The following is a 16,101-nucleotide window of genomic DNA, read 5'->3' as shown; positions in this document are numbered from 1 at the left end:
CTATGATAGTAGCACTGAAGAAGGGGAAGATGAAGGGTATCCTCTCAGTCAAAATTTGAAAATCAGAGCAGATCATAGTGTGGATAACGTTCCTCTTAATGATGAAAGTCCTTATAAAAGTGAAGATCCAATGATGGAGATGTTGCCAAGAAATATTGTATCAAGGAGTAGGAGTAGACCTTTTCGTATCAATGCAAACTATTCTAGTTATACAAGGGGTAGAGCAGAATATCTGACGAGAAGAAGTTCTATCAGCGCTCTCATTTCAAGTGAATGTTGCCAAAAAAATTGCTTGAAACGTATGGATTTCACATTTGCATTAGAAAGCAGGAAGAGATATTTGTCAATGAATAAAAGCATGCAAAACTCATATTTAGTTGGCTGCATGCAATCTACATTGTCAGGTTATGATTATCATATTAGGAATTTTTTATTGTGTAGAAAAGCTTTCAAAATGTTTCATTCACTTGGGAATTTTCGTCTCTCGAGAATTCAAGAAAATTTGGAAAAGGATCCCACATTTTATTCAGAAGTACGTTATAAAAGACAGTTTGGGCCATTATCAAATACTGCAATGTCATGGATGAAAGATTTCTTTTCAAAGCATGGAGAGTGTATGCCAAATAGAGAGACAATACATATTCCAGATAATTTTTCAAGACGAGAAATCTACAACTTATACAAAGAATATGCAGAAAGTGCTGAGGGACAGGGCCACTTTATTACATATCAATATTTTGTGAAGCTATGGAAGAAAGAATTCAATAATGTTCGTATTCCTAAGAAGACAAGGATGGGGATTTGCAGTACATGTGCTTCTCTTAAATCAAAAAGGGACAAATGTGAAGGCTCAGAAAGAGGTAAGTGTTCATAACTTTTACTTTTAAAATTGTATAGTCATCAACTATGAAAACATATTTCTTAATGAATTTCTTTTATGTTGTGTAGATTTAATTGTCAAAGAACTTCAGGAGCATCGCGAACAACAAACAAATGAAAGGAAGAAGTTGTACAAGCATCGAAAGAAGTGTTATGATAATCCAAATAAATATTTGGGTTTGATAATTGATGGTATGGACCAGAAGAAAACACTTTTACCACATTTTGTTCGCACACCCAAAAATCTACAAGAGGAAAATTTTATTCAGTTTCACTTGGTCGGTTGTATGGTCTTCAATGGGAAAATGTTGCCAAGGGTGTACTTCACAGCTCCAAATATTCATAATGATGCAAATCTGACCATAACCATAATTCATGATGTCATTTCTCATTGGTCTGGTAATCTTCCTGAAGTTTTGTATCTACAATTGGACAACACTTGCCGTGAAAACAAAAATCAGATTGTTTTTGGGTATCTGAACATGCTTGTTGAATTGAGAATTTTTCAAAAGGTAAAGGTTGGTTTCCTTCTTGTTGGGCACACTCATGACCATATTGATCAGATGTTCAGTCGTTTTTCAGTCACATTGAGGAGGAAGGAAGTTGGGAGCTTGCCATCACTAATTCAATGTATTAAGAAATCATACATGCCAGAGCCTGCTTTTAAAGTGTTGGAAGAAACTGTTGACATGCGAAGGTTTATTCTGGGATCATATGGTGAGGGGAAATGCATTGAACAACTTAATGACATTAGCTTCCAACATCAATTTCGTATCAAAAAAATTGATGGGAAAACACTAATATGGGGCAAGAAGTATTCAACTACTACAGAGTGGGCACCGTCATCAGGATTGCAATTTTTGAAGTTCATTCCAGATCATCCAATATTTGCATCAAAAATATTGTCATTACAATCAGTTGGTGAAGTTCAGAATGCACGTAGACAGAACAGGGCTATAAATTATTCTGATTGCCTGGAAGAAATTAAAAAATGTATTAGATATACATATGAGTACTTTGACATTGCTGATTCAGTTTGGTGGGAGTCGTTTTTCAATAATCAAAGTGATCTCATTTCGACAACAATAAATGAAGATATACCTTTGAAAAATCCATTTATTTGGCCACAAAATGTGTCGAATGAACATGAGGAAGTAAACATTGTTGAACAACAACAATCTCAGGGTATTATTAATTCTTCACAGGCAGAGGAAAGAGAGATGTATATAGGTTCCAGAAGATCTCGTGCACAACGTGAAGCCATGGAAGACCTTTATAGGGGTTCAGTACAGGATATTAAGGAGGGTTGCATGATTGCAGTGCTAGCAGATGGAGATCCTAATGGATATCCATTTTGGGTTGCTAAAGTTTTAAAGGTCTTTACAGAAAATGAGGATGTTACAGGTGTTGAAGTACATTGGTATGCCACAAATACACACCCATTCAATGGTGTGTATAAGCCAGAGATGGTAGTTGACAAAAAAAATGGTGGAAAAAGAAAAAGAAAGGGTACAAATATAAATCGCCGCCGCACAGACATATTACAATTGAAGGATGTTGACATACTTGTTTATGACTTCAATTTAACAAAGAGAGGAACTCTTCGCTTCAAGACGACAGAGATTCTGAAAAGGTTGTTACCAGAAGGAACAGTGTTGACATGGGACTCTGCTGAAACCAGTCGTAGATCTAGAAGACTTTTGAAACCTGGAATCTTGGGCATGCATGTGGACTCAGATGGGGCACTAGTTGATGACAGAGAAGAATATGGAACATCTTCGTCAGCATCCAGTCACTCATCTGAAGATGTGAATTCTGATGGTGTGCAAGAAAATATGAGTGATTTTGAATAATTGTTTAAGACAGTTTATATAACTGATGTATGCATCGTATCTTCAAATAAAATGGATGTTTTCCATATTTTGTTAAATGAGAAGTTATGAAGCATTTTTATGTTGTTGGATTATGTCTTAAGTATGATAAATCTTATTGTTTAAATATCTACAATGCAATATCAAATTAGAGATATAATGTCTCTTTTATTCAGTGTACAAATAAAGACTTTTGAATTCATTCAGTGAAATAATTTGTTCATAATGTCATGTTTTTTTAGTTTTGTGGTTGAAAACATGTTAAATTTATACTTCAGAAAGAAAAATGATATTCTACCAGAAACATTAATGTGTTTTTCCTTAAAAGTTAACTTTGTTTGAGACATAAAAAATTGGTTTTATTAGCATTGTTTAAAAAGTATGAAAATTGACCCCTAAAAAAAAAATCATTATTCCAGTATCAACACTTTTTTTCTGAAGCTATATTTTGCAGGAAAATTTCGTAGAAAATTTCGTAGTCGCTGCCATTTTTAAAAAAACCGCAAAATTGACACCTAAAAAAAAAAACCTTCGTTCCAGTATACACACTTTTCGTTTTGAGCACTGTTTTTGTGGTTTTTTTGGGGTTTTTGGGCCAGAGTTCTCGTTTTGAGTTTATAGTTCCCGTTTCAAAGTTTACATTGTTATTAGTGGATGCTTTGAGAAACAAGCTTATTGAGAGGTTGGGTAAAATATTAGGAGAGTCTATATATTAAGATAAGGCTCTAGTGCATGCACAATCCATCAAACTAGACTCACATCAAGCATTATTTCCATTCTTGATATATTCCTTTCATTTTAACACGTGAAGTCAATTTTGGTGATAAGAGTACAAGGCTGAGCAATCATCAAATGTAAGTATTTAAACCCAAAGAAACTACAACTTGTGGGACAATAGTGTGTGCTCGATAAACCAAGTGATTATAAGTAAGTTGTGCACTTTTACTTTCAATAAGTGTGGATAGTTTAGATGAACATGATTAGTATCTTTCAACAAGTTTGGATTGTTAGATTATAGTTTTGTTTCATGCTTTCTTAACTTTATTAGTTTAAATTTTTTATAATCTAATTGCTAAATTGACTACTAGTTAACTTTATAAGTTTGGTTCTAATTTTCTTAAGATAAAAAGTACTTTTTCTATTTGTTTGTTGTGACAATAAATCTAAGCCTAATTCCCTATATACAGTAGTGTGCTTCAAAGTTTATGAACTTCAAGATTTTTTAAAATATCATGTCATAATTTATGCCAATAAATTAGCTTGGCACCTCTAACATTCCCTCCCTTGAGCTAAAGGGTTGTTTGTGAGTCCAAGCATCAATTTAAACTTTTCAAACTTTTCTCTTGCAAGGGCTTTGGTGAATATGTCCACAATTTGCTCAATTGTAGAACAATGTCTCAAAAGAATAGTCTTGGCCTCTACATGATATTGAATAAGATGGTACTTTATGTTGATATGCTTGGTATGATAATGGAATTTGGGATTCTTGGCAAACTTGATTGCAAATGTTTTGTCGGCTAGAAGAGTTGGAGTATAATTAATTTGTTTCTCCTACAAGTCTTAAAGTATCGTGAGCCACATAATCTCCTTCATTGCTTCTACAACTACCACATATTCTGTCAATTTGGGTTATCTTGGGAGAGGTTGGGCAGAATGGTTGTTATCTTCCCCACCTAGGTTCAAATCCATGCTAGTGACATGATAAGCTATAATTCCCTGATATTATTGTTTGTAATGGTTTCATGCCTATGAATATTGTTGTATTGGCTTCGATCCATGTGAAATATTGAGTGATTATACTTGTGGGTTGGCCTAGTACCAACAATCTCACTCTAGCCTTTGGCCTGCGAGGGACACATATTTCTTTGAAAAAAAAAAAACCAAAAAAACCAAAAAACTACGACATATTCTACTTTTGTTATGGAATCTACTGGGATTGATTATTTGCATGACCTCCAGGAGGCAAAAAATTATCAAAGACTCATGAGATAACTTGAAGTTGACACCATTTTTTTTTATCCCCATCAAACTATGATTCAGAATATCAAATCAAGTTGAAGTCATAAATCTTGGAATACTTGAGTTCTCTTCAAGTATTTCAAAACTATTTTTGCAACATTCCAATGTCCTTCATAAGGTGTTTGCATAAGCCTATAAAGAATCCCAACAACAACTGAATATCTAGTCTAGTGGTGGTAAGGCAAATAAGGCTCCCCACAAGTTATTTGTACTTGGTTTCATCCTGAAATTCATTCTCTTTTTTTGATGTGAGCTTCAAAATTGGAGTTGAAAGAGGGTTACATTAAGCCATGCCAAATATGTTTAACAATTCACCAATGTACTTTTGGGAGATGAATATGTACTTTGGATGTTGAGTTACTTCAATGCCCAAGTATGATCTAGGTGGATATTGGTGGCCACCCGCCAATTCCACTTAGACCCCTACCATTGCTTCTTTCAGTTTTTCAGTTTCCTTAATTGTAGCACAATTTACTATTTTTAGTAGTTTTTTTCGGGTCCTAAACTTCCGGATCTGTTTTGAGGCCCTAAACGACGTTTTTTTGGAAATCTTTTTCCAATGATTTTTTGTTTAAGTTGTCTTTTCCGTCGTAGTCCTCGGAGATATCTTTTCAATGGGTTATCATGCACGTCAAACGGAGATAATATGACCAAGTCATGACCCCGAGAAGTTGGCTGTCCAACTCACCCCAACGGGGCCCATAAACTCTTGGTGTTACATCTCCTTGGGTTAGGGTTTTGGTTGTTTAGGGTTTGCTCTTATTGTTAAATAGTAAAAAGGCCCTTGAGCCTCATTGAAAGACAGCTTAGAGGCATGTAGCCACCGCATCTCTTCTCAGAGATAAGCTACCATTGCCCTAGCTGGTTTATTTCCATATCTGTTTGTGAGCATATTTCAATATTTTACATTAATGAAATGAAGTATTATTTCCATTGCATCTTTGTGTTTATGGTTATTTCTGGAATTTGTTGCGTTCTTGTTTAAATCTAGATCAGTGGTATCAGAGCAGTTTGATTTTTTTCTTTGTTTTTCTTTACATGTCCCCAACGAGGTCGGGATATAAAGAGTTAGGGCTTGAACTGGTCGAACCTTTGCAAGACCAACCTCACAAATCCCGAGGCCCTCCCATGGCGGATGAAAAGAAAGACGGGGGTAGGAGATCCTATCAAAATCTTGCTCAAAGAAGCCCTCGAGCGACAAAGGAACGTGATGATGGACAACTTTGTCCAGATCCTTCAGTGGCTACCCAGGGGCGACACATCGGCTTCCAATAGCTACTCTGAAACACCACACCGTTTAAGGTACAATTTAATTTTGAAATCCCCATGTTCGAGGGTTAGATAGACGCAGATGCCATCGATAAATGGTTAAATCTGCTAGAGGGTTATTTTTCTGTTCATGATTTTTCCAGTCGGGAAAAGATTATTTTTGCTCTTCTCAAAGTAGCCCCCCACGTCAAGGACTGGTGGGAAACCTACTGCGAGCAGAAGGATGAAAGTACATGCTCACTATTTTCATCTGCACCCACTTGGAATTCATTCCGGGATGCCATCAAGGAGCAGTACTACCCTGTTGGAAGCTATGAGGATCAATACATAAAGTGGACAATGCTGCGGTAGTGAAGGGACCAAGACATGCTAGAGTTTACTAATATTTTCCATACCCTTCATACAAAGTTGGGTATCAAGGATTGAGAGTATCATTTGGTACTCAAATACTGTGGTTGCCTGCACAAGTAAATCCAGGAAGAAATAGAATTCTTGAACATTTCCTCGCTTAGCACGGCATACCAATATGTCGTCAAGGTCGAGCAAAAGTTTAAATAGAAGAAGCGAGACTTTGGATTTGCAAATTCAAAGCAAGGGAAAGGTGCCCCCAAACTGCAGAACAAAGGACAAAGCTAAGGCGGGGTGACCCAAGAAAACCCGCCAAAGCTGCAAGCAAAGAACAACGCCGTGAAGCCGAAAAAGGACATGGGAAAGTGGTGTGAGTTCCATAAGAGCTCCACTCACAACACAAGTGAGTGTTGGGCCAAGCAGTCACTGGTGGCCGAGCTAAAGGTTTCAGAATCAGATGCATGTTCTGACTCTGAGTCGAAACCCGATAAGGAGAATGACAAAGGGAAGCAGATTATTGATGTGGAGCCCAACGCCACTGTTGCCACCATGAAGATCCAAAAGGAGGAACCCAAAGATCCAAAGGAGGAGGAGCGTCTCTTCCACTCCCAGATGTGGGAAAGGGCTCATGGCTACAGTTCATTATCGACAGTGGGAGCCAAAAGAACCTCGTTTGGCAGAGGTTGTGAAGTGGCTGGGCTTACCGACCATAGCACATCCAAAACAATACACCATTAACTGGCTTCACCCAGGATGAGATCTTCGCATGAGCCAGAAGTGTCTCCTTCCATACAACATCAAGCCCTTCACGGATGAGGTATTATGTGACATTGCTCCCCTCGAAGTTTTTGATGTATTATTAGGACAACCATACTTGTGGAAGCGAAATGTTGTGTATGAATCAAGGCCCCGTATTGTTATTATTACTTTGGGAAATAAGTTGTATAAGATACCGGAGGTAGCACCACCTACCGCCATCTCTTTGGTTACTGCAAAACAATGCAGTAAGCTCATTTCCAAAATCGGGAAATTTGTTTTCCTGATGATACACCCTCAAGGAAAGAAGAAGATGGTGGCCACGACCTCGAGACAAGGCCCCTCCGCATGACAACTACAGATGGAAAAGGTCATGGAGGAGTATGAGGACATCTTCACCTCCCCCACAAGGGTTCCTCTGCACTATCAGGTCAAGCACTCCATCGATTTGACCCCAGGTGCGCCACTGCCCAATGGACCAATCTATCAGCGCTCCGTTTTGGAGAACAATGAAATCAAGAGGCAGATTCAGGAGCTTCTGCAGAAAGGTCACATTCGTCCAAGTTCATTGCCCTGTGGGAGCCTGATCGTGTTGCTATAGAAGAAGGATGGGACTTGGAGACTCTATATTGATTATCGGGTGCTGAAAAAGATCATTGTCTGTAATAAGTACCTGATCCCACAGATTGATGACCTCTTGGACCAACTGAAGGGGGCAAAATATTTCAGCAAGATCGATTTGAATTCAAGATATCACCAGGTACCAATCGAACCCTCTGATGTGTGGAATATTGCCTTCAAAGCCAAGGAGGGCCTTTTCAAATGGTTGGTTATGCCTTTCGGATTGACGAATGCTCCTGCAACCTTCATGAGGCTAATGGATGACATCTTGCGGCCATTCACCAACTCATTTGTAGTGGTATACTTTGATGACAACTTGATCTTCAGCTAGAGTTGGGAAGAGCACCTCCACCACATCTGACAAGTTCTCCAAACACTGTGGCAACACAAGTTATGTGCCAATTTGGAGAAATGCACTTTTGGCATGACCCAGGTTCAGTATCTGGGATACATTATTGATGAACAAGGGGTGCATGTGGATCTAGCCAAGATCCAAGTCATTCGGGATTGGCCATCTTCAACTGCTCTGCAAGAACTCCGTAGCTTTCTAGGTCTTGCCAACTTCTACCGCAGGTTCACGTTGGGATTTTCTCATATCACTTGGCCCTTGAGTCAAGTCACCAAGGGAGGAGCGAAAGCAAAATTCTTTTGGTCTGAATCTCAATAAAAGGCATTCACAAAGTTTAAAGATTGCCTCTGCTCGGCACCTGTTCTCGCATTACCAGGCTTGCAACAACCATTTGAGGTCGAGATAGATGCCTCTGACTATGCTATTGGGGTAGTCCTTACTCAACACGGGCATCCAGTGGCATATCACAGTGAGACACTTTCAAACACAGTCCGGAAGTATCCCACTTATGACAAAGAGATGTATTCCATTGTGCAGGCTTGCCGAAAATGGAAGCATTACATTTTGGGGAAGGAAATGATCATCCACACAGACCACCGACCCCTGCAGTTCATACAGACCCAAGGTAAATTGCAGAATGATCGCCATCAGAAGTGGTCGACATACCTGCAAAAGTTCCATTTGAACATCAAGTATAAGAAGGGTAGAACCAATAATGTTGCATATTGCCTCAGTCGACCACCGATCATGGCGTTAACCACCGTGCTCAATTCTTGTGGGCACAAGGCTTCTGATTGGCCACTTCTCTACAAAAGCGACCCAAAATTCGGCCACACATGCCAGACACTCTTGGAGGGTCAGCATGTTCTAGATTTTCACCTCCAGGATGCCCTGTTATGTCACTTGGGTCACCTTTGTGTTCCTTTAAGCGAGCATGCCAAGATGATTTGGGAAGCACACTACAATCGGGCTGCTAGGCATTTTGGGGTCGAGAAAACGGTGGAAGTACTGCATAAGTATTTCTATAGGCCGAATCTTCAATACGATGTTGGGAAGTACATCAGATCATGCACTACCTGTGCCATTGCTAAACTGACCATCAAGAAGCAAGGCCTCTATACCTCGCTGCCTACCCTTAGTCGACCTTGGGAATCCATATCCATGGATTACATGTCAGGCCTTCCTTCCACTAAGCATGGAAACAACTGTGTTTTTATGGTCATCAATAGGTTCTCGAAGATGGCCATTATGGCGGCCTGCAAGAAGAATATCACAACCAAAGCCACCGCTAAACTCTTCTTTGGATGAGTGTGGGTGCACTTTGGGATCCCACAGTCTATCATCTCAGATCGGGACAACATGTTCCTCAGTACATTTTGGTCCAGTCTCTAGTTGATGCTGGACACCAAACTCACTAAGTCCACAACCTTCCATCCTCAAATTGATGGCCAGACAGAGGTTGTCAACATGATGATTGTACACATTCTGCGCATGTACAACTCAAAGCATCCACACACATGGCACAAGAGCCTCCCCTATGTTCAGCACAGCTATAGCCGGGCTCTCCATAGCTTGACTGGCCACAACCCTTTTCAGGTGGGCCTGGGATTCCAACCATTATGCCCCATTGATGTGGCCATGCTATTTGCAGCTACTCACACAGATTCAGCTCATGTCCAGTCTGAAACAGATAAGGCAAACAACTTCATTGAGCACATCCAACATATTCGCTAGCAGGTCCATGACATTATGGAGAAATCAAATGCCAAGTACAAGCAGTGACATGATCAACATCGGGTGCCACACAAGTTTCAGGTGGGCGACAAAGTCTGGTTGCATTTGCAAAAGGAACGCCTTACTGGAGCCTATCAGAAACTCAGACCACTCCGATATGGTCCTTACACCATTACCAAGGCTGTGGGAGACAATGCATTTGAGCTCAGCATTCCCCCATTCCTTGGCCTGCACCCAATGTTCAATGTGGACCGCCTTCGGCCATACTTTCCACCATTACTAGACACATCCGACATTGCAGAACAGCTCACACCCACAGAGTTAAATCCAGATTGCATGGAACAAGATGAAACTGATTGGATCATGGACACACATATCAAGCACAATTGCCAGCAGAATATCCAATTGTATCGAGTTTTCAAAGCAGGCCAACTCCTTCACCAGGGCAAGTGGCTCACTAGGCACCAAGTTCAGTAGAAGTTTCCTCATCTCATGGAGGAACTCAACGCAATGGGGACCATTGCTTCCTAAGGGGGGAGGAATGATCCAGGTGGATATTGATGTCCACCCACCAATTCCACTTGGACCCCCACCATTGCTTCTTTCAGGTTTTCAGTTTCCTTAATTGTAGCACAATTTACTATTTTTAGCAGTTTTTCAGGTCCTAAACTTCCGGATCCGTTTTGAGGCCCTAAACGACGTTTTCTTGGAAATCTACCGCAAAAAATAATATATGTAAAATCATATTTTCCATCGTATTTCCAGAGAGATCTTTCCTACGGGTTATCATGCGCGTCAAACGGAGATAATATGACCAAGTCAAGACCCCGGGAAGTTGGTTGTCCAACTCACCCCAACGGGGCCCATAAAATCTTGGTGTTACATCTCCTTGGGTTAGGGTTTTGGTTGTTTAGGGTTTGTTCTTATTGTTCAATAATAAAAAGGCCATTGAGCCTCATTGTAAGATAGTTTAGAGGCATGTAGCCACCACATCTCTTCTTAGAGATAAGCTACCATCGCCCTAGTTGGTTTATTTCCATTTCTGTTTGTAAGCATATTTCAGTATTTTACATTAATGAAATGAAGTATTATTTCCACTGCATCTCTGTGTTTATGGTTATCTATGTAATTTGTTGCGTTCCTGTTTAAATCCGGATCAAAGTAGTAGTGAAGATGTCCCAAATTTATCAAATCAAAGCCTTCCTTGAATTCTTTCTTTGTGAATGCAATATATCTTTCATAGTTCCTTGCTATTAATTGATCATCTGTATACACTACACGATATACATTTTTCCAACTTTCTTGAAAAATAGAGTTGCATTATCAAGATCAAAGTGCTTGAAACTAAATTTCAGAATATGCTCAGTTTTTCATACCAGGCTTGTAGCTCTTATTTCATGCCATGTAAGGATTTGATGAGTTTACATCCTTTATGTTCTTGTCCTTTCACAACAAAACCTTTTGGTTGAGACATGCATACATTATATTTCAAGTCCTCATTCAAGAAAGTAGTATTGATATCCATTTGATGAAATTTCCATCCATTTTGTGCTGCCAAGCAAATAGAGTATGGATTGTGTGTGAATTTTTTAATTTATTGTGGAAACTGGGAATTATTCTTTTAAATGATTAATTTTAAGTGTATTTTATTTTCTATGGAAAATAACGAATAAAATCAAAACTGCAATTTTCACCATAAAATGTCACAAAAAATAAAATGCTGGAAATTGAGAAAACACTAGCAGACACACAATAAAATTGACATAGTTATTTTTGGACAAATGTCCCTTGAAAAACCCAATGTTGGAAAATCGGTGTAACAAATGAGGGATTTATTATTATGTAATAGTGAAATAATCTGAGTACAATCTATGGATGCCCAACTGGCTATCCAATCAACATATAACTAGGAAAAATATTAGAGAGAATATTCTCTCACTCCATAAGCAATCCCGACACTGCATGCCTCAAAAAATCTGGTCGTCCAAACCCTTACGTAGGGCCTCTGCACAGCCGCTGTGTTGCCACTCACACGTGTGGATTATCTTAGCCTCTAATCAAGCTGTTTTGCTTGTCTATGCTACTAGAAGTGACCCTTTGGCCCTATGGAAAATTATCACGACCTTTGGAACCTGAATCGACTTCCCTCTCAGCTGAATCAAACTACTTATTGAAGCACTTGCATAGTCCCTGCACAACTTCTATGTGGAATAGCTCTGGCACTTGCTGTTGCCTCTCCGGAATTGGAAATATTCCTCTGGAATCACTATCTCTGCTCCCTCTCTATCTTTACTTCCCCTCTAGCTTGAAACTCTCTTTTCTCAGCTGCTGGATGCTTAATCTGCCAAGGAAATCAACCTATGAAGTGTGTATATCTCCAACCCCATCGACCTCCTCTTGTAATCTCTCATTAGCAAACCAACGAACGTGATTAGGTCCCCATTCATGACAAATATCATCTCTAAGTCAATCCATGTGAGTTTCTAGGGAAATCTCACCTTTCTCAATTGGTTTATGCTAATTAATCACTTTTCCTAAGTTAGACTTAATAAATAATTGATTATTGACCAATTAACTTAGTTTAGCCATCTATAGGTGTTTTCTCCTGAAACGTTTTCAGGGTTTTGGAGCTCTTGTGTTCCTTAGCATCTCTGACCAAATTTGAGATTAGAATACCTATCTGATGCTAAAAAACTAACACAGTGGCCCATTTTGATATGTGGGCAAAATTTTGTTCAATACCTTATTTGTATACAAATCCTTTTGCCAAAATCCTTGATTTATGTTTGTCAAGCGAGTCATCTAATTTGTAATTGTTCTTGAAGACCCACTTGTAGCCAATTGGTTTGGTCCCAAATGGAGGGTCCACCAACTTCCATGTCTCATTCTTAATGAGAGCATCACAAAACTTATGTAATGCTTCTTTCCACTCATCATGACAAGTAATTTATTCAAAGAAAGTTGGTTCAAAGTTAGTAGATAAATTCAATTCAAAATCACATGAAAAATCTATTACACACCAAAAGTGACCCCATATGTTATACGAAATTTATACCTACGGATAAGTACAACTTCCCTAAGTGGGTAGTTACACTTAGAACAACAGAAGCAAAGATGCTTAACCTTTTCCTATAATAGACATATAAGATAAAGGAACCTACTTGTGATCCTTCGCTTCCTTTGATCTCCTTTGAATTTCTCCCGTTGCTCCCGCTCGAACTGAATTCATTCAATCGGTACCTGCCAACATAAATAGAAGACGACAACAATCGAAGCATATGATCTATCTACTGTAAACAAATGGAATCGACAACATTTGAACAAACATTCATCATAGGTATATACAAAAGTATTGGAAAAGGAACAAACAACTTTATTGATTGATAGAAGGAGAAGTTACACCCATTGTGATTCGATCTCGTGTCACTCATTCAACTTAGTCCAAACCCTCATCACACCAATAGAAACATCAATCCAACAACATAACATTACTTGACAATGATTTCAAGTCTCAAACCAACAATATTTCTCTATAATATCCAAGTTCTAGCCTCTAGATCACTATGATGAGTGGTCAATTTATAGGGAAATGCAAGTGGTTTTGTCATAAATTGGCCATTGAATGGTTTTCCATAATTGGATAGTTATTTTCCATGGAGAAAGGGATGAAAGGATAAAGGGTTAATTGATCGATAACCTATCCAAAGTCAAGCTCATAGGATGGGATAAGAGCTGGGCATCTTTCTAGAATGCTCTAGAATCAAGGAATATTCCTAGAATCCTATGCCAATTTCGCTCATCCTTTCCCAATGCAGGTATAGGCGGGCCTAAGTGCATTGTAGCATAGGTCTGAATGGGCCTATATGCTATGCAGAGCAGTTTCCCCTGACCAAGGGTGCGCTGGTATCCCAAGGAGGCATTTCAACAGGGTTTCAAGCTAGGAAACTTTTATGGATGAAAGCATTCAATATGATGACTTGTATTAGGGCATGTAGCAACTGAATTAGGGTTTGATGAGCCCTAATTGTACTGATCTAATTGTCAGGAGTGATGTGCCCAAATAGACCTATAACAGTTGCCCCCTAAAGCATGAAGTCGAAAATGATAATGTTGAGTGATATGCTTTATGATGTGATGAGGAGGATCTGAAGAGGACGATGACATGCATCAATTACAATACATAATATCATGATATCTTTGATTTTTTCATGAATTGCTGAGGGAAGGCATACCCATGCTCAACATATAAACTTTTCATTACATGTACATAAATTAGATAGTCGTCTACAGATATAGAACCATGATAGGATGACCATCTGTGTAAAGCCATCATACAAATGATTTAGTACTCTCCTGAAATTGCAGCCCGGATGGATGAAACTAGATCCAGGGTCTTCTATCTTGTCCAATTGTTTGCTCAAGTACGAGTCTAACCACATGAAAATGTGATCTAAAGTTGAACATGGGAATACACCGTCTGATTACCAACCAATGATGTAAGCTATTAACAGACGTGAGAGAAATCACCACTAATGATAACGATTCTCAAGGTACTACAGTACATTCTTCATGGTGTGAATAGATGTTTTGATGCCAAACACCATACAAATTCTTTCGATCGAAGGCTTGTGATGTCAACCTGTCGCTGGAAGCGAGAAACTTGCCATTAATGTATGCAAGCCTCAAGGTACTGGAAGGGTGTTTCTAAGTAAACTTCTTGGATAATGTGCTAGTGTCGATAAGAAGCGACTCATCGCAGGAGGGCCTTGATGTATCCCCCATCAACAACATGAAATAAGTGTAATGATTTTGAAGACATAATGTGACTAACGACACAATGTTCAGGAATGGCGGTCATGAAAATGAAGGTTTATGAGTATTGTAAAGGATGAAGTTTACTAAGTGACTTCTCTTGAACATGTCGGTGACACTGAATGAATTGGCAGCATTGAACCAAAACCAAAGTGATGGATGGTGTGATAGACCATACGTATGATAAACATCAAGAAGATAACCCAACCCAAATCGTCATAGAGATGAAGGGGAAGTGTCATGTTCAAGGGCGACTTGCTACCATAAAGTGATTTATCCCTTTTCCCATTTTCCCCAGTCATTGTTGATCAATACCTCTTTATTTTATTTAACAAGCTTGACGAGGATAACATATGCTTGATGTATAATTCCACCCTTCGGGTGAATCCATTGCTATGAGATGTTTTAACGAGTCTAGCAAAGGTGAAACTCAGCCTTGTCATGATGGAAAAGTTTATCGCTATTTGATGCTTTAACGAGTTTAACGACAATGAGAACTTGGTCCTTTTCACGTTTAGAGAGTTCGAAAAGGGACAAAAAGAAAACTCCACAAGTTATTTTTCGTAAATTTGTCTTTCAAATTTGAAAAAGCGTAAAATAATACAAGAGAGAACCTATTGACCATGTTCGATCAACATATTCATTTTTCATAAGTAATCTCTCTTAGTCCAGAAAAGGGTTAAACTTATACTGAGTAGATTTCGTTTCCAACCCATTTACAAGCTGAAAAGGACAAGCGCTCGAAAATATTTTCATATTTCGAGAGTCTGAAAAGAGATTAAAGAGGACTCCCGGGGGGGGGGGGGGGGGGGGGGTTCCTTTTTCGATGTTTAACAGAGTTCGAAAAAGAGATAAAATTATGCTCTGTGGTCAAAAGTACAATTTACGATCATGCACGTCAAATTCACTATGTCAGCTGTAAGCTTGCTCAAAGAACCACCAAACGAAATAAACATACCTGTTTCATTGGTAAAAATAGGTAAAAACTATAGTTTATTCATTTAATGAACATTAAATAACCATTAAACAAGAATTTACCAAGTCATTTTTACAATTTGATATTTACCATTCAGTTTTGTGCTATGAACCAGTTCTTGCCTTGAACTTCAACAACTGATTGCAGGAGATTATGTGGATCATTCTTCGTGCCGTCAGGATCAACTAGGATATCCACCTCTTCTCTTTCATTTAAGGTCATTTTTTTTCAATTTCAGGCAAACCTTTTAGGGTTTTGGGGTCCCTAGGGAAAATATACCATGCCCTGGGATCAACACATCCCAATGCATCAAAAATTGCGTTGCAGTGCAATCAAGCAAAAGGGGAACTGCTTTGCAGTGCACTGTCTCGAGACCAGGGGTGCACTGGGTGCAGTTTAGAAATTTGTTTCATCATCCTTACCCAAAATATCTTCAGTTTTTTGCATGAAATGGATCCTAACTAAGC

General features: G+C 38.9%; 1 protein-coding gene across 1 annotated transcript in view; it reads right to left on the bottom strand.

The window, feature by feature from the left end:
• Positions 1–15,856, bottom strand: part of LOC149178568 (uncharacterized) — a 40,293-nt gene extending 24,437 nt beyond the window's left edge. Inside the window, exon 1 of the mRNA XM_089422148.1 lies at positions 15,757–15,856. Coding sequence (XP_089278274.1) covers positions 15,757–15,856 — 100 coding nt within the window. The remainder of the gene's footprint in view (positions 1–15,756) is intronic.
• Positions 15,857–16,101: the final 245 nt, after the last annotated feature.

This window comes from Pinus tabuliformis, chromosome 4_1 (genome assembly GCF_031772625.1).
Source record: "Pinus tabuliformis cultivar Carrire ecotype Pingquan chromosome 4_1, CPIR1, whole genome shotgun sequence".
Lineage (NCBI taxonomy): Eukaryota > Viridiplantae > Streptophyta > Pinopsida > Pinales > Pinaceae > Pinus > Pinus tabuliformis.
This window is presented reverse-complemented; position numbering and strand designations above follow the sequence as displayed.